General features: G+C 35.9%; 2 protein-coding genes across 25 annotated transcripts in view; one reads left to right on the top strand and one right to left on the bottom strand.

Moving 5' to 3' along the window:
• Positions 1–1,285: 1,285 nt before the first annotated feature.
• LOC130944264 (putative pentatricopeptide repeat-containing protein At1g12700, mitochondrial) lies at positions 1,286–13,435 on the bottom strand. Of its 24 annotated transcripts, none has more exons than XR_009072005.1 (10): positions 13,061–13,435; positions 11,151–11,269; positions 10,876–10,980; positions 9,033–9,208; positions 8,717–8,802; positions 7,570–8,602; positions 7,131–7,299; positions 6,928–6,988; positions 5,940–5,998; positions 1,286–5,777 (listed from the first exon to the last, which is right to left on the bottom strand). XR_009072005.1 is itself a non-coding variant. In XM_057872508.1 (10 exons), exon 3 carries the CDS (start codon positions 10,883–10,885, stop codon positions 9,278–9,280), a length of 1,608 nt encoding a protein of 535 aa, XP_057728491.1. In that variant the 5' UTR covers positions 10,886–10,980; positions 11,151–11,269; positions 13,061–13,435; the 3' UTR covers positions 1,286–5,777; positions 5,940–5,998; positions 6,192–6,295; positions 6,928–6,988; positions 7,131–7,299; positions 7,570–8,602; positions 8,717–8,802; positions 9,033–9,277. The 24 variants fall into 24 exon arrangements, 18 of the variants coding, with proteins under 18 accessions (XP_057728491.1, XP_057728495.1, XP_057728483.1 ...); XR_009072006.1 differs by having other exon boundaries at positions 10,876–10,962; XM_057872508.1 differs by adding an exon at positions 6,192–6,295 and having other exon boundaries at positions 9,033–10,980.
• Positions 13,436–16,734: 3,299 nt separating this feature from the next.
• Positions 16,735–18,735, top strand: part of LOC130945606 (pentatricopeptide repeat-containing protein At1g62930, chloroplastic-like) — a 5,033-nt gene continuing 3,032 nt past the window's right edge. The window contains exons 1-3 of the mRNA XM_057874314.1: positions 16,735–16,834; positions 16,946–17,466; positions 17,534–17,977. Of these exons, the coding sequence (XP_057730297.1) occupies positions 16,735–16,834; positions 16,946–17,466; positions 17,534–17,977 (1,065 nt within the window). The remainder of the gene's footprint in view (positions 16,835–16,945; positions 17,467–17,533; positions 17,978–18,735) is intronic.

Genomic DNA, 18,735 nt, shown 5'->3' with positions numbered 1-18,735 from the left:
TGAATATAAATTTTCATGTATTAGTTACCAAATAACTTAATATATCTTGACATTAGACAAAAAATTTGAGATAGAACTCATTTTTTTACATGTGCTAGATAATTTTGGTATTTTACATATAGTATATTGGGCAAAGGTGCCGGTCCTAATCTAATTAAATATTAATAAAGGAACCAATGGATTCCACCAAACTTTGAAGGAGATCGTTTCAATTATTCAATTCTAGAAGATTGTTTTATTAATGTTAATAGCCCACATTTGGACTAATTTAAAATATATATATATACACACACAAATAGGTCATAAAAAATTTCGCATCCAACATTTTCGTTTTTAAAATTTTTTTATTATATTGAGATTCCTAAACTTCACAAAAATAAGACATAAAGATCTTTTCGTCATTACTTTTAAATTTTTAATTTAAAAGATTTATTTGTTCAAGTAAAAACAATAAGTTTAACTAAAGTAAGAATTTATATGTTTTATTGTTATAAAGTTCAAGAATCTCAATATAATAAAATTTTTAGAGATAAAAATGTTCGAAATGAAATTTCTCAAAAATATTCGAATATATACGAGATAAGTCTCAATGTAGTCCCTGAAGTTGTACTCGAGCCTCATAGTAGTCCCTGAACTTAAAAGTTTCCCATATTCATCCCTGAAGTTGCACTTCGGAACTCAGACTTGTCCTTTCGACACATTCTGTCCACCTGGCGCTACCGGAAAGCTGAGTTGGCATCCTTCGTGACACATGAATATTACAACGGCTAGCTGATGTGGCAGAGTAAACTGTCCCGAATCAATTTGGTCCCTCAATTCAAGTTAAAACCCTAATTCCCAATTTTGAAGTCCAGGTGCTCACTCTCTTCTCTTCTCTTCTATTCTCTGTTCTTGTCTTCTCCATCTTACTCAGCTCCTTCTTACTCATCAAATTAGCCTCTCTAGCATCATGTTCGCTCTGGACATTCTCAAGACCTTTAATGTGTAATCTTCTACTAAGCTGTAAATCATGTAACTCTGCTAAGTCATATTGGGCTTTTGAATCCACAATAAAAATATTCAGTATTTTTAGTTGTTTCAACTCCCCCATTTTCGGAGGCATTTCTACTAATGCCCAACATCCTTCAATTAAGAGATGCCTGAGATCCTTCAACTTCAATATGTGTTTGGACAGAGAAGTAAGAAAAATGCATTGTTCCAGCTTTAGAATTTGCAATTTCTGCAGCCTAGAAACACATTTTAGCAACTTTGTAATGTAACTATTGTAAATATTCAAGTACTTCGAATGTGTTAAACTTTTCAGTAGTGAGAGTTCAAAAGATCTCGTACGCAATGCTCGGAAAGAATTACATAACTGCACTTTACGCAAAACCAATGCTGGATATCTAATGAGGGGATTGCTAATTGCTGGATCAAGATCAATAAAAGTCCTCAAGGACTCAATATTCTTCAAGGTATTCTGATTTAACTCGGGCAAGCCAGAGTAACTTACATGGTGGACCCTTCTTGTCAAATTGGCCAAGCTTGCAGACTCACCATAAGCTTTATACTCTTCTCCCACTATGGAGCGGGCAAGATCAAGGAATAAGTCATGGATCTTGAAGGTGGTGTTTCCATACTTGTCAATCGATACTTCTTGAAAAAATGATCTCTGGAGCAGCTCCTCTCATTGCTGGTTACCAACATCTTCAACCTCCAAATGCCCTTTGGATTTAATTAGTCCATTGGCCATCCAAAGATGAATTAGCTATTCCATTGAGATTCGAAAATCTTCAGGATAGAGAGCACAAAAACAAAAGCATTACCGTGATGATGGCTTCAAATGAAAATCTTCCATACATCTGGTGCTCAGGGATGGCAGAACCAGTTAGCCTCAGATCATCATCTTCTTGTTGCCTCTGTCTGACTCCCAAAGGCAGCTGAAACCTTCTCCTATCATCATCAATACGCTGGAACCTCTTGACCATGTCTTTCATCCTCTTGCTGATAGTATGACGAAACAAAATAGTCTTGGGTTGGAAGCGGGCTAACCACCCTTCACTTTGAAGTTGGTTGGATTCGATTGAACAATCTTCCAAGATATCTTCCAGCACGTGCATGGCATCGGAAAGCTTTTTCAGCCAGTCCTTTATGGCATGGCTTTTGAATTGCTCCTCTGTAGCATCTTGGAACAATGCACGGATTGCCTCGAGATTATCAGACAGCTCTTGGATCTGTGAATCAATACCAGAAAGTGCTGCAATCTCATTCTTGACAAAAGTGTTCAAGTTTTCAATGAGAATTCCAAGCAAAGCATCAGTTGCCATTTTCAGAGATGAAAGCAAGGATATGTGAAAGTTTAGTTAGGGATAGTTTGGATTTGCACAATGTCAACACCACTCTCAATGTAATCCATCATTGCTTCTCAGACAATCAACCATTAGAAAAGATTAAAATTATGGGGTGGGTTCCATTACAAAGGGATTTCTACTTGCTTTTTGAAGAAAACACTTTGGCAGGTAAATTTTTCTTTATGGGAATATTATGACCATGAAAATTCAATGGTGTCGTTTCATAATTATTTACCCTTTCCCCTTTGGTTTAATATGTGATTCATTTTTGTCATTCAGTTTACACTTGCATGGATCAAAATGGGGAGAACTGAACTTGCTGAGGATGCAGTTGCTTTGGCTGAGAAAAGGCTTCCAGTTGATTCATGGCCGGAATACTATGACACTCGCACTGGCAAGTTCATCGGGAAACAGGCCCGGCTTTATCAGACATGGATATTATCCGGCTTCCTTACATCTAAGATGTTCTTAAAGAATTCTGTGACAGCAGCCATGTTGTGCTGGGAAGAGGACCTTGAGATTCTTGAGACATGTTCTTGTGCACTGAGCAAGAGTGGCAGGACTAAATGCTCTCGCGATGCCGCCAAGTCTCAGATTCTTGTTTAGGATTCTGCCAACATTGTAAATAGTACATTCTTGTTCCACATTGTTGTGACTGTGAATAATGCTCCTTCTTTTCACTTTTGTACATTTGTAAATATCTTGATATTCATTTTTTTGTTCATATAGAATGTTCCTTTAGAGCATTGATTTTGCTTCCCCAAGATTCTACCAAGTATAAACAATGCCAGAAACAACTATAGCATGATTATTGTGTTTTCTTTCAAGAACTAGTGGATGTCTCAACCACCATAACACAAATGAACAAACACATTAAATACTAATTGCTCAAAAAATATCTGGTGACAACATGTTCTACTTGTCAAAAGAATATGACTGAAGTCAAAAAATTGAAACTGAATACTCCGAATTGCATTACTCGTGCTTGCCATAACCGTCGGACTTTAAAGATGGAGAAGACAAGAATAGAGAACAGAAGAGAAAAGAAGAGAGTGAGCACCGTGGGCTTCAAAATTAGGAATTAGGGTTTTAACTTGAATTGAGGGACCAAATTGATTCGGGACAGTTTACTCTGCCACATCAGCTAACCGTTGTAATGCCCACGTGTCACGAAGGATGCCAACTCAGCTTTCCGGTAACGCCAGGTGGACAGAATGTGCCGGAATGACAAGTCTGAGTCCCAGAGTGCAACTTCAGGGATGAATATGGGGAACTTTTAAGTTCAGGGACTACTATGAGACTCGAGTGCAACTTTAGAGACTACATTGAGGCTTATCTCAATATATACTCTTAAAAAAAATAGCACGCTACATGTGACTTTTTAACAGCGAAGGCATTCAAACGAACAAATTCCACGAGGAGTCAAGGGTGCGTCATCCACAAGACCACAACAACAAATAAATAGTTGAAAATGGAATTAACATTACAGTTGACTGAGTTGAGGGAGAGATTTATAATTTGCTCCTTCAAAAATTACTTTTGGCACAAGTCTTTTTCATTTGTTTGGCACTATTTCAAGTTTAGCTCTTGTTAGGTTAAATTTTCATTTGTATAAAATACTAAATATATGTTTAGTCTAACGAAATTAATTTATATTTTTTATTAAAAACATTTTTGTTTTGAGTCAATTCTCCTTTATAAATATCACGGTTCACATTAAATTTGTGACAAAGGGAGTTAAATTTTAAAGTGGTCAATAGCCACTTGCATCGAAAAGATTTTTGAAATTTTAATTGCATTGTAAATATCTTCGAGATTAAAAAATTACAATACATTAATCCTCACTTTCTTTTTGTCAAGCTACTCGTTATGTCGAGTTATTCGAAATGACGTCGTTTTAGTTTTAGCACTAAATATTTGATGAGATGATGTTATTTAACCTTGATGGTCATATAATTTTTTTGGTGAGGAATAAGGCATTTTGTAGTTCATTAAAGTTAAATAATATCATTTTATCAAACATTTAGGATCGAAACTAAAGCAATATTATTTGGTCTAGTCGAGCACTATGTGTTTGATTACTTTCTGCGTCACAAGTAATACAACCGAAAAAAGATGGAGACCAACATGATGAAATTTTTATAATCTTGGAAATGTTTATGGTGCAACTAGAATGAGGACCCTTTTAGTGTAAATAGTGAATTTCAAAGATCTAGTTAGAGTTTAACTCGAAAAAGGATTTAATAATAATAATAATAATAATAATAATAATAATAAGTGGATCAAAACTAAACAAAAATTTTATAAGAACTAAAATAAAAATATTCATATTAAAAAAGAATAAAAGAATATTTAAAAATTATGGGTCCAATTTAACTTACTCGGAATTTTTCCTTGTCAGCCCTCAACTCCTATTTTCCCATTTCGTAAAATAAGCTGAAAGATTTGTAAAGAGTCCCCTTCAACAATGAAAGTGAATTTGTCCTGGTGATTATGCATTTGTGATAATGGAATGTATCACAAAGCAATACAAAACGTAAAATTCAAGTATGAGAAGTAGTAATAGTCTCAACGAAACCAATTAGAAATTGAACTTAAGTTTAAAACATATTCTTAGCAAAATTTAATTGGGGTTTATCAAATCACTAAAAGGGAAGATAAGGAAAATAATGAGAACATACAAAAAAAAAAAGAGAGGGGCAGAAAGACTAATAAAAGAATCACAGAAACAGAAAAGCAACGAATCAACAGTGTTAAAAAGTGATTCGCAAAAGAGATAGTAAGATGACTATTAAAGCAAACATAAACAAACAAAATCACTTGTAATTAAAGTGCGAAGAACAAAAACTTGATCTAAATGAGTAACAATATAATATATGCATGTATGTTTACATAGATATATAAATATAGATGCATGTCTGTTGTTGCAGCCTCTTGTATCTTGCATTCTCTTCTAGCAGGTAATCCACTTTAACCAACATACCCCAATATGAAATCCACACAGAAATTTCAAGGACTAAATTATCATAAATTCATCATAATGTTACTCAAATAACTAAAAGGGGGAGAATTATCATCATACTGCAAAAGGAGGGAGACTCCACATACAAAAGAACTAAGTGAAAATTAGAAAAATATCTTAAGGTAAAAAAAAACAAATAAATAAATTAAATAAATTTCTGATTTGACATATAAAGCTAAAACATTGAAAAGAAATTATTAATCAAAATAAGGAAAGAATTAAAAAAAAAAAGTGAAATTAATCCATAGCAAGATTTTAAACTCACGGCAGACCACCAAATACTTTGATCATTTACAAATATTTAAATTCAAACTTCCTGAGGAAAGAATGCTGTCTTGAGAGCCCAAGTGTAACGGGTATAGTGCCTTGCATGTCTCCCACTTGAAACCCCCATGTCTCCTTCACTATCTGAAGTTCTGAACACACTGACAAAAGAAACAAAATTACAAACAGTTGGTGAGCAAAATGCAAAAAGGAAAAAGCTGCCAACTTTGAGGGTATCCAACATCATAAAAATAAGAATTGAAACCAAATTTATAAAAATTAGAGAGAAATGAAAGATGGGTATTGATAAAATGTGAGTGTACCAATTGCTTGGATTGGAGAGCAGCATGAACAATGCCCTTACCTCATCATCATTATGAACCTGAAACATCCTTGAAATTATTATTTTCAAAACTTTGGCAAACAAAAATACAAAATTAAGTTAGGACAAAGTTCCTTAGAAGGGTATTTAACCAATTCTCTTTATGCAAATATTTCATATACTCTTGGAGGAATTTTCACTTATAACATAAAGCACAGTCCCTTTCTTCTTCCCCCTCTCATCATTAACTTACTCGGAATTTTTCCTTGTCAGCCCTCAACTCCTATTCTCCCATTTCGTAAAATAAGCTGAAAGATTTGTAAAAAGAGTCCCCTTCACAATGAAAGTGAATTTGTCCTGGTGATTGTGCATTTGTAATAATGGAATGTATCACAAAGCAATACAAAACGTATGAAATTCAAGTATGAGAAGTAGTAATCATCTCAACGAAACCAATTAGAAATTGAACTTAAGTTTAAAACATATTCTTAGCAAAATTTAATTGGGGTTTATCAAAACACTAAAAGGGAAGATAAGGAAAATAATGAGAACATAAAAAAAAAAAGAGAGAGAGGCAGAAAGACTAATAAAAGAATCACAGAAACAGGAAAAGAGCGAATCAACACTGTGTTTCAAATTCCATAGGAGCTAGTCATTTTAAATGATTTTGTGTTTGAATAGAGCTAGTCCTTTTAAATGATTTTGCTCCATTTCATTGTTTGAATTTGAACAACACCATTTCACTCAAGTTCAATAATTTCATTTATTTCCTTATCCGTTAAAGCAAACAAATCCTAGTCTAATATTACATTCTGAACAATTCAATTCATCTTATAAAACCTGCAAATAATAATAATAATAAATAAATAAATAATTTTTTTTCTCAAACCAATATTTTACATAGAGCCTTCTATATTCCCCCCCCCCCCCCCCCTTAATTTTTCTTACAGAAGCAGAAGAGTGTAACAAAGCTCTTAGTTACCACTTACCAATATTGGAAAGTATGCTCAAAATGACTCAGCTCGCACTGCTTCGGAAAGGTGAGCCTGACTTGAACCAAAGAAATGCACAACACAGTTTCACATTTCAACACAAAATTCACATTACAATCCACTAAAACCGTGGAAAAAACTAAAAAACAAAAGGGGTAAAAGGAGAAAGTGATGAATGTGTCGTATAGAAGAAGACTCACCATCATTTCCTGTTAGCAGGAGACTAACGTTGATCTCAGATCTGTTCCTGACTTCTTCCACCGTCCACATCGGTTGGCTTTTCAGTATGACCCTCGTCGCTGTAAATCCCTCTTAGTCGGTGGTTGCAACCTCTTCTGGGATAGTATCTTGCTCCGGAATCACTCTGACCTACAAATTGGGAAGAGTCTAATGATAATTTCCATCTCTAATCAAATGAGATCAGGGAAGAGAGAAAGGGGAACCAAAAACAAAAAGAGATGAGTGAAAAAGGGCAAGGGTTTCAGGGGAAGAGAGAGTGATTATGAGAGTGATGGTGAGGAAAGTTAAAAAAGAGAAAGATTCAAAAGGATTGAAATTCGAAATATTTTTAAAGATCCGCGCTCAAAATTGCTGAAACTTCTTCCCTTCATCCTATTAACCAAAAATTAGAACAATTACCTGCAAGATAATTACTCGGCAATCCCATGTTTATACCACGAAACCAATCACAAAGCAGCATTTGAACTCGAAAGAGTGATTTGGGGATTGCTAAAGCCACCTCTGCCTTCGATCCAGTAGACAAAAAGGGACCTTGCAACAGTTCAAAACATTGCAGGAGAGAATTCCAGAAATAAGTAGTTCCCTCACCTTTTCAGCTTCAAATGGGTTAAAAGAAAGATACAAAAAGGACAGAGGTTGTAAATAACAATGTATATGTAGGACAGAATTGTAATAACATAAGAAACACGTGTCTCACCAACGAAGCTTGTGGATGTAGTTTTACTATTTTGCTAGCCATCTTTATAATTATAAATTGATAAAGTGTGGTGAACAACAAAGCAGACACACATACCAAGAAAGGAATGTTAGTTATAGATGTCACACAAGTAAACAAATTAAACCCACCCAAATTCAATGGACTAAATCTAGTTACGATATCAACCAAAACAAAAATGGATTCCATAACATCACAACTCCATTTCGTTGGGTTCCTTTTAGAGGCACAAGGTCACATGATCCGAGTGATGGACATTGCAAAAAATACTGCTTCAGCAGAATGTTGTTGTCATGGTAATCACAACCCCACAAAATGCACCAAGAATCACATAAACCCCAAACCTTTGCTCGTTACAATGATTCTGGTTATCAGATTCAATTAATTCAGCATCAATTTCCACATCAAGAGGCTGGTTTGCTAGAAGGGTGTGAGAATTTTTATATGTTACCTTCACTTGGCAATGCCGTTAATTTGTTGAACGCAACAAGCATTTTTGTGGGAACCGGTGGAGAAGGTTTTCGAAGAGTTGGTGCCGCTGCCGAGCTGCACAGTTTCTGATACATGTTTGCCACATACAATCCACATTGCCAACAAAATCAGCATTCCTGGGATTTCTTTTGCCGAAGTAAGTTGTTTCTGTCTCTTGTGTACTCAGTTTGCGCACCAATGATGTGAGAGAAAGCATAAAGGATGAATCAGAGTACTTTGTTATGCCTGGTACATCAGACAAAATTGAAGTAACCAAACCACTGGCATTATCACCAAACAATGAGAAATGGAACAAGTTTAATGAAGAAAAAAAAACTAACTACTCAATTGTGGACTCACCAGGTAAAGTCTCCATCACTGCCTCCTGAACAAAAATGTTGTGGTCGAAAGAACTATATGCCGCCACTTTTCCAATCCCTAGGTATCTGCAAGTTTATCTTTTAACAGTAAGAATGCTTTTTTGTATGTTGAAAATAATCTAATTAAAATGCCTATGTAGGTTACTTCAGAAACCAACTTAGAAATCAAAACATTTTCCAACTTAGAACTAACTACGCAATTGAAAAGCTAGTCCAATACCTAAGGCCCAAAGAAAAAGCATTTTCAAATCATGTAGGTCACTTCAGAAATCAACTTGGAAATTAAAACAACTGACCTTATTGCTTGCCATGCATCTAATGATCATTTCCAGAAAAATTTGTGCCTCATCGTTTTTCTTTTCTCTAGAAGTGACAGCACTAGAGGTTTTAATTGTCTTCCCATTGTAAAATCAAGGGCTTCCCTATTCTGATGATCCACCTTTTCAAAGATGATCGATTATGTTTTTGATATCTGCATGATTTTCTCTGATGAAAAAATGATTGAAAAATCTTCTGTGCATTATTTTACTCTTCCAGAGTTCTATAAACCATGTACAAGTATTTTGTATGTGTACAAATTAGGACAAATATCATCATCAATAATTTGGTTTAATAGTATAACTGCCTTGCCAAGTTGCTGTCTGTCGCATAACGCGTGTAACAATATATTGTAAGTTTCAATATTTGGATCCAAATTCTTGAACATATCTTGTAAAAGATTCATGGCTCCATCTAATCTTTTATTCTTGCAATAACCACTAATCAAGATATTGTAACTCCAAACATTTGGAATAAAACGTCTTTCAAAGATGAGACTTTTAAATAATCTAATTGCCTCATCAAGATGCTGGTTTTTGCACACGAAATCTAAAATGATATTATAAGTGGTTACATTAGGGAATGGTTGACCGCAATAATGCATTTCATTAACAATCTCCCTTGCAGACGAGATTCTACCAGCTTTGCACAAGCCATCAACTAGAGTATTGTAAGTTACAATGTTTGGAACTATGTTCTTACGAAACATATCTTTCATCAAATTCATGGCCTCATCCACTCTGTTAATCTTGCAATAACCTTTAATCAAGATGTTATAACTCCAAACATCAGGCACAACACCCCTTTCAATTACCATATCAAATAAGTTTCTTGCCTCATCAACTTTATTGTTCAAACAATATCCATTCATCAAAATTGTGTAAGTAATAATGTTTGGTTGTTGGCCCCTTAGAATCATCACATCGCACAAATCGTGGGCTTGTAATAGCATCTCTTCTTTGCATAATGCATCAATTATTATGTTAAAGGTATACACATCTAGGCTGATGTCTTTAACAAAAATCTCATTCAGCAATAATCCAGCTTCTTTCCATTGGCCCGCATGACAAAAACCATATATTAATGAAGTGTAAGTAACAATATCAGGGGAAATTCCTCGACCAAGCATATTAAAATATAAATCCAGTGCATCATTCAAAAGTCCATCTTTGCACAAACCATCAACAACAATATTGTACATTACAAGATTCGGCTTAACAAACTGACCCTCCATTTTCCAAAGCCTTTGAAGAGCAACTCTTGTTTCTCCAGACTTGCACAGTCCATTGATTAAGGTTCCGTACATAACTTCATCAAACCAAAATCCTTTTGCAACTATTTTACCATAAATGTAGAGTGCATCCAAAATCTTACCATTAAGACACAACCCCTTCATTAGTGTAGTAAAAGTTACAGCACTTGGCTTAAAACCCCACTTAACAAACTTGCTCATTACCGAGAGTGCAAAACCCATCTGACCTGCATGGCCATAACAATTGATCATGATGTTCAAAGTAACACTAAATGGTAGGATGCCCTTTGACTCCATATGGGTATAAAGATGAATAGCCGTGGCATAATACTTCATCTTTACAATCGTTCCCAAGATTTTGGTCAATTCCACAATCGATGGCTGCGGATGCATATCAACCTTGCAATTAAATAAAGCTACAGCATCTTCAACATTATCAAATTTGTAAGCGTCTCGTGATGGAAGCGGTTGTGAATGAAGAAGACATAGCCTTGTACGGTGGGCATATGGCATAAAAGCAAGTAAGTTCAATGATGGCAGAAGAAAGCGATGGAGTTTAAGGTGCATACCTCGTTGCATACAACATATCCTCTTAACATAAAAACTGATGATACTTCACAAAACACAATTCTCCACTCTATGATTATCAGTATTGCCTGAAACCGTTTAGCTACCTTAAGAATGAAGAAGACGACTTTAGATATTTAATACAATACAACTTTCATATTTGTATTAAGAATGTTTTAGCGCAACAACTACAATTCATTGATCTCAATAGAAATTAAAAGCTAAGTAGTTGCCACAAACAAGTAAATAAATGTCAAAGAAAACTCAAAATTAGCACCTTAAAGCGAGAACAGCAGAAGCAGAGGCAAAGTGGCGGACGCAGCAATGGTGAAATCGAAAGCGAAAGCAGAAGCAGAACACGGAAAAGAGAGAACTGAGAAGAGTTGCAAAATCGAACTGGAGAGGCATGTTATTGTTAGGGTTCTGTTTCACAATTGGATTTTTTTTTTCATTTTAAATATTTTATAATCATGCTAGTCACTCAAATTAATTACTAATATAAAATATATACTAAAATATAAAATATATATTAAAAATAAGTTAAATCACTTATATTTTTATAAAAAATTGTATGATAACTGATTTTAGTATATAAATAATATTTTAGTATAATATATTTTTCTAAATATTACATGACATTTTCAAATCTCTTCTATTTCAAAATTTTTAATAATTCAACCCAATGTTCTGAAAACCGGTTCGAACCGGGAACTATTAGCAAACACGGTTCGGACCAAGGTTAGAAAAACCGTACCGGTCATCAAACCGCTCTAACTACTAGTTCACTGGTTCTTTGATCTAACCGGTTCAACTGGAAAAACCGTTTCAGAATAAAATAATAAATAAATTATAAATAATCATCATAAATTATCCCTAAATTAATTCAAAACAGCAGCATAACAAATAATCACGCCTAAATTAATTCAAAACAGCAGCTTAACAAATCACTAATCACAAATCACTTATCACAAATTCAAAACTCAAAACACTTGGTGCCATAAGTCCATAACAAAACAGCAACATAAGTGCATAACAACAACAGCAGCTTAACAAGTCACTAATCAATAATCACAAATTCCAAACTCAAATCAATAGCATTACAAAAGACTCAAGCAATCACAAATCACAAATTCAACCTCAAATCCTTGAAACAGAGTAACACAGGCTCAACTTTTCACTAACCTCAAATAAGTAAATTAGTAATCACAAATTCCAAACTCAAATCAGTAGCATTACAAAAGACCCAAGAAATCACAAATCACAAATTCAACCTCAAATCCCTGAAACAGAGTAACACAGACTCAACTTTCCACTAACCTCAAATCAGTAACCAATAATCATCAACAAGACCATATCTGAATTTCGCCTACAGCATTCCGCAATAAACAAACCAAAACATTAACCAATAATCACAAAACACTAAACCTTTACCCAGCAATTACAAACAAACAAAGCCAGCAATTACAAACATTAGCACATTATAAAACATTCCAAAACACTAAACCTTCACCCAGCAAAACCAGCAATTACAAAACAAAGCCATCGGTAAATTTGAACAAAAAAATTAAGAGCCATCAGCAACTAGTAATTACAAAACAGAGCCATCAGTAAATTTGGACAAAAATTTCAGACTAAATCAGTAAATTTGAAACAAAAAAGTTGGAAGAAGATGCTAAAAAAATAAGTCAGCATCATCCGGAGGTGCAGTTACTACAGGAGGAGATTAAAGAACACTTTGAGGCTGGCTCTCATACAACTCTCACTGTGACAGAAATGGCAGAGAAGATTGAGGAGCTGGTCAACAAAGTGGTCAGCTTAGAATCCGCTGTTTCCTCACAGTCAGCTCTTGTAGCGAGATGGAAAGCACAAACTGATGAACTTAATGCTCTTATTAAAGTTCTTGAATGTGATAACAGTAAAACAAGTTAATGCTTTTATTAAAGTTTTTGACAAAAATTTCAGACTAAATCCAGCAATTACAAAACAGAAAAACACTAAATCAGACTAACAGAGCCAGCCATCCGTAAATTTGAAAAAAAAATTTTACAGCCATCAGCAACCAGCAAATACAAGACACAAGACAGATCCATCAGCAACAAGCAATTACAGAAGATTACAAGAAAAATGGAACCACCATGATTGAACAACAATTTCAGAACTTCAAAAGAAGAAGCGGAGGCCACTAACCTTCGACGGACGGCAACCGGCGAGAGGAGGCGATAGGCGAGACGATGGCAAGTGGCGACCCGACGGCAAGTGGCGACCCGACGGCGAGCTACTCCAAGCCACGAACAGAGAAGCCAACGAAGATGAAGACAGACGTGCTGAGCTATCTGGGTTCTGCAAAACGGGGAAGAGGAAGAAGCGACGGCGCTGAGGACCTGGGGACGGCGGCGGCGCTGAGGAGCTTGGGACGGCGGCGGTGCTGAGGAGCTTGGGACGGCGGCGGAAATGAGCGGCTAGGGTTTTGCACTTTCAATTTGCTTCAGGTAGGTTTTGCACTTTCAATTTGCTTCAGGTCTCGCTCTCAGGGAGTGCACGTTGGGGGAAAACCGGGGTCTGTAATCTGTATTTCAATTTTTTTTTTTTTCAAATAAACAAAACAATGTTGTTTTATCCGAACCGGCCTGTTACCGGTTCGGTTCAACCGGCTGGTTCTGGGCCAATTCAGTAATTTTCAAGCAATTCTCTCTTTAGTGGTTATAGACAGTGGACCGAATTGCTTTTATCATCGGTTTCTGATTAAACCGATTTTCTTCCCAGAACCTTGATTGAATTATTAAAAATTTTGAAATAGAAGAGATTTGAAAATGTCATGTAATATTTAGAAAAATATATTATACTAAAATATTATTTATATACTAAAATCAGTTATCATATAATTTTATATAAAAGTATAAGTGATTTAACTTATCTTTTATATATTTTTTATATTTTAGTATATATTTTATATTAATAATTAATTTGAGTAACTAGCATGATTATAAAATATTTAAAATGAAAAAAAAAACAATTGTAAAACAAAAGCCTAACAATAACATGCAACTCTTTTCAGTTTTCTATTTTCCGTGTTCTACTTCCGCTTCTGCTTTCGGTTTCACCATTGTTGCGTTCGCCACTTTGTCTCTATTTCTGCTGTTCTCGCTTTAAGGTGCTAATTTTGCGTATTCTTTTATTTTTATTTATTTGTTTGTGGCAACTACTTAGCTTTTAATTTCTATTCAGACCAATGAATTGTAGTTGTTGCTAAGGGTGTTCATGGTTCAGTTTTTTCATAAACTGAACTGAAACTGTACTAAATCATTTTAAATGGTTTAGAAACTGAACCAAATTACTTTGTCATATAAGAAACTGGTTTTAAACTAGTTTACAATACAGTACACCAGTTTAAACCAGTTCATAAAAATAAAATCAGTTTTAATTGAAAAAACCAGTATAAACTGGTTTATAGGCTAAAACTAGTTTTAATTTTTAACATATAAAAAATTAGTTTTTACATTTTCTCTCTCTCCCCCTCTCTTTCCCACTCTCTCTCTCCTCCTCTCCCCCTCTCTCTCTCTCCCTTCTCTCTCCCTCTCTCTTTCTCCTTCCCTTCTCCCTCTCTCCTCTCTCCTCTCTCTCTCTTCTTCTCTCCCTCCTTTCTCTCTTTCCTTCTCTCCCCCTCCTCTCTCTATCTCCCTTCTCTCCCTCTCTCTCCTTCCCCTATTCCTCTCTCTTCTTCTCTCCCTCACTCCCCCTATTTTCTCTCTCTCCCTCCTCTCTCTCTTTTTCTTTTCTCTCTCTCCTCCTTCCCCTCTTTCTCCCCTCCCTCTCTTTGTCTTCCTCTCCCCCTCTCTCTCTCTCTCTCCCTTTTCTCACTCTCTATCCCTTTCTCTTATTCTCTCTCTCCCCTGTCCCTCTCTCTCTCCCTCTCTCTCAGTTCCTCTCCCACTCCTCTCTCTTTCTCTCCCTATCTCCTTCTCTCTCTCTCCCTCCCTCTCTCTCTTAACATATATAAAATTAGATTTTACATTCTCTTTCTTTCCCTCTCTCTCCTTCTCTCCCTCTCTCTCCTCGTCCTCTCTCTCCCCCTCCCTCTCTCTCTCTCCCTTTCTCTCTTTTCTTCCCATCTTCCTCTTTTTCTCTTCTTCTCTCCCTCTCTCCTCCTCTTTTCTCTCTCTCTCTCTCCTTCTCTCCCTTTCTCTCTCTCCTTCCCCTCTCTCTCTTCCTCTTCTCTCTCTCCTTCTTTCTGCCCCTCCCCTCTCTTTTTCTTCCTCTCTCTCTCTCCCTTTTCCTTTTCTCTCTCTCCTTTTCTCTCTCTCCCCCCTCCCCCTCTTTCTCCCCCTCCCTTTTCTTTCTCTCTCCCTTTTCCCCCCTCTATCCCTTTCTCTCATTCTCTCTCTCCCCTATCCCTCTTTCTCTCTATCTCTCTCTCTCCTTCTCTCTCCTTTCCTCTCCTCCTCCTCTCACCCTCTCTCTCTCTCTTTCTCTCTCACTTTCTCTCTCTCTCCCCTTGCACTCTTTCTCTCCCTCCCTTCTCTTTCTTCCTCTCTCTCTTCCTCCCCTCTCTCTCTTTTCCCTATCTCTCCTCCTCCCCTTTTTTCTCTTTTTTCTCTCTTTTTCTCTCTTATTTTGGAAAAAACAAGGAGAGAGAGAGAGAGAAAAGAGGGATATAGAGTGAGAGAAGGCTGAGAGAGAAAGAGAAAAGAGAGAAAGAAAGGGGAGAAAGAGGAGAAAGAGAGAGAGGATGGAGAAGAAAGAGAGAGAAGATGAAAGAGAAAGAAGGGAAGGGGAGAGAGAGGAACAGGAGAGAGAAAAAGAGAAAAGTGAAAAAGGAGAGAGAGAGAGAGAGAGAGAGAGAGAGGAAGAGAGAAGGGAGGGAGAGAGAGAGGAGAGGAAGAAAGAGGGGAAGGAGAGAGAGAGCGAGAGGATGGAGAGGAGAGAGAGAAAGAAAAAGGGAGAGAGAGATGAAGGAAGGGGGAGAGAGGGAGAGGGGGAAAAGGAGAGAGAGAGAGAGAGAGAGAGAGAGGAAGAAAGATGGGAGGGGGAGAGAGAGAGAAAGAAAGGGAAAGAGAGAGACAGGAGGAGGAGGAGGAGAGAGGAAGAGAAATGGGAAGGGAGAGGGAGAGAGAGAGAGAGAGAGAGAGAGAGAGAAGGGAGAGAAGGAAGAAAGGGGAAAGAGAGAAAAGGGAGAGAGGAGGGGGAGAAAGAGGAGAGAGAGAGAGAGAGAGTATGTAAAAACTAATTTTGGAGTTTAAATAAAACAAGTTTTAATTTGGTTTAAAACTAAACTAAACCATAAAAACTGGTTTTTAATAAACTGGTTTTCATAAAAACTATGGTTTCAGTTCAGTTTTTTATTTAAAAAATTAGTTTATTTAAAATAGTTTCAGTTCAGTTTCAATTCAGTTCAGTGAAACCAGTTTTTTGCACTAAAACATTCTTAATACGAATAGGAAAGTTGTATTATATTAAATATCTAAAGTCGTCTTCTTCATTCTTAAGGTAGCTAAACGGTTTCAGGCAATACTGATAATCATAGAGTGGAGAATTGTGTTTTGTGAAGTATCATCAGTTTTTATGTTAAGAGGATATGTTGTATGCAACGAGGTATGCACCTTAAACTCCATCGCTTTCTTCTGCCATCATCGAACTTACTTGCTTTTATGTCATATGCCCACCGTACAAGGCTATGTCTTCTTCATTCACAGCCGCTTCCATCACGAGACGCTTACAAATTTGATAATCTTGAAGATGCTGTAGCTTTATTTAATTGCAAGGTTGATATGCATCCGCAGCCATCGATTGTGGAATTAACCAAAATCTTGGGAACGATTGTAAATATGAAGTATTATGCCACGACTATTCATCTTTATACCTAGATGGAGTCAAAGGGCATTCTACCATTTAGTGTTACTTTGAACATCTTGATCAATTGTTATGGCCATGCAGGTCAGATGGGTTTTGCACTCTTGGTAATAGGTAAGTTTGTATAGGGTTTTAAGCCAAGTGCGGTAACTTTTACTACACTAATGAAGGGGTTGTATCTTAATGGTAAGATTTTGGATGCACTCTACATTTATGGTAAAATAGTTGCAAAAGGATTTTGGTTTGATGAAGTTATGTACGAAACCTTAATCAATGGGCTGTGTAAGTCTGGAGAAACAAGAGTTGCTCTCCAAAGGCTTTGGAAAATGGAGGGTCAGTTTGTTAAGGCGAATCTTGTAATGTACAATATTGTTGTTGATGGTTTGTGCAAAGGTGGACTTTTGAATGATGCACTGGATTTATATTTTAATATGCTTGGTCGGGAAATTTCCCCTGATATTGTTACTTACACTTCAATAATATATGGTTTTTGTCATGTGAGCCAATGGAAAGAAGCTGGATTATTGCTGAATGAGATTTTTGTTAAAGACATCAGCCTATATGTGTATACCTTTAACATAATAATTGATGCATTATGCAAAGAAGAGATGCTATTACAAGCCCACGATTTGTGCGATGTGATGATTCTAAGGGGCCAGCAACCAAACATTATTACTTACACAATTTTGATAAATGGATATTGTTTGAACAATAAAGTTGATGATGCAAGAAACTTATTTGATATGGTAATTGAAAGGGGGGGTTGTGCTTGATGTTTGGAGTTATAACATCTTGATTAAAGGTTATTGCAAGATTAACAGAGTGGATAAGGCCATGAATTTGAGGAAAGATATGTTTCTTAAGAACATAGTTCCAAACATTGTAACTTACAATTCTCTAGTTGATAGCTTGTGCAAAGCTGGTAGAATCTCGTCTGCATGGGAGATTGTTAATAAAATGCATTATTGCGGTCAACCATTCCCTGATGTAAACACTTATAATATCCTTTTAGATTTCGTGTGCAAAAACCAGCATCTTGATGAGGCAATTGCATTATTTAAAAGTCTCATCTATGAAAGAAGTTTTGTTCCAAATGTTTGGAGTTACAATATCTTGATTAGTGGTTATTACAAGAATAAAAGATTTGATGAAGCCATGAAGCTTTTCCTATATATGTGTTCCAAGAATTTGGATCCAAATATTGAAACTTACAATATATTATTACACGCATTATACGACAAGCAGCAACTTGGCAAGGCAATTATACTATTAAACCAAATTGTTGATGATGATATTTGTCCTAATTTGTACACATACAAAATACTTATATATGGTTTATAGAACTCTGGAAGAGTAGAAGAATGCACAGAAGATTTTTCAATCATTTTTTCATCAGAGGAAATCATGCATATGTCAAAAACATAATCGATCATCTTTGTAAAGGTGGATTATCAGAATAGGGAAGCCCTTGATTTTACAATGGGAAGACAACTAAAACCTCTCTAATGTTGTCACTTATAGATAAAAGAAAAAGAATGAGGCACAAACTTTTCTGGAAATGATCATTAGATGCATGGCAAGGAATAAGGTCAGTTGTTTTAATTTCCAAGTTGATTTCTGAAGTGACCTACATGGTTCGAAAATGCTTTTTCTTTGGGCCTTAGGTATTGGACTAGCTGTTTCAATTGATTAGTTAGTTCTAAGTTGGAAAATGTTTTCAATTTCTAAGTTGATTTCTGAAGTTACCTACATAAGCCTTTTAATTAGATTATTTTCAACATACAAAAAAGCATTCTTACTGTTAAAAGATAAACTTGCAGATACCTAAGAATTGGAAAAGTGGCATATAGCTCTTTCGACCACAACATTTTTGTTGAGGCGGCAGTGATGGAGACTTTACCTGTTGAGTCACAATTGAGTAGTTAGTTCTTTTTTCTTCACTAAACTTGTTCCATTTCTCATTGTTTGGTGATAATGCCAGTCGTTTGGTTACTTCAATTTTGTCTAATGTACCA

Source organism: Arachis stenosperma, chromosome 8, assembly GCF_014773155.1.
Source record: "Arachis stenosperma cultivar V10309 chromosome 8, arast.V10309.gnm1.PFL2, whole genome shotgun sequence".
Taxonomy (NCBI): Eukaryota; Viridiplantae; Streptophyta; class Magnoliopsida; order Fabales; family Fabaceae; genus Arachis; species Arachis stenosperma.
This window is presented reverse-complemented; position numbering and strand designations above follow the sequence as displayed.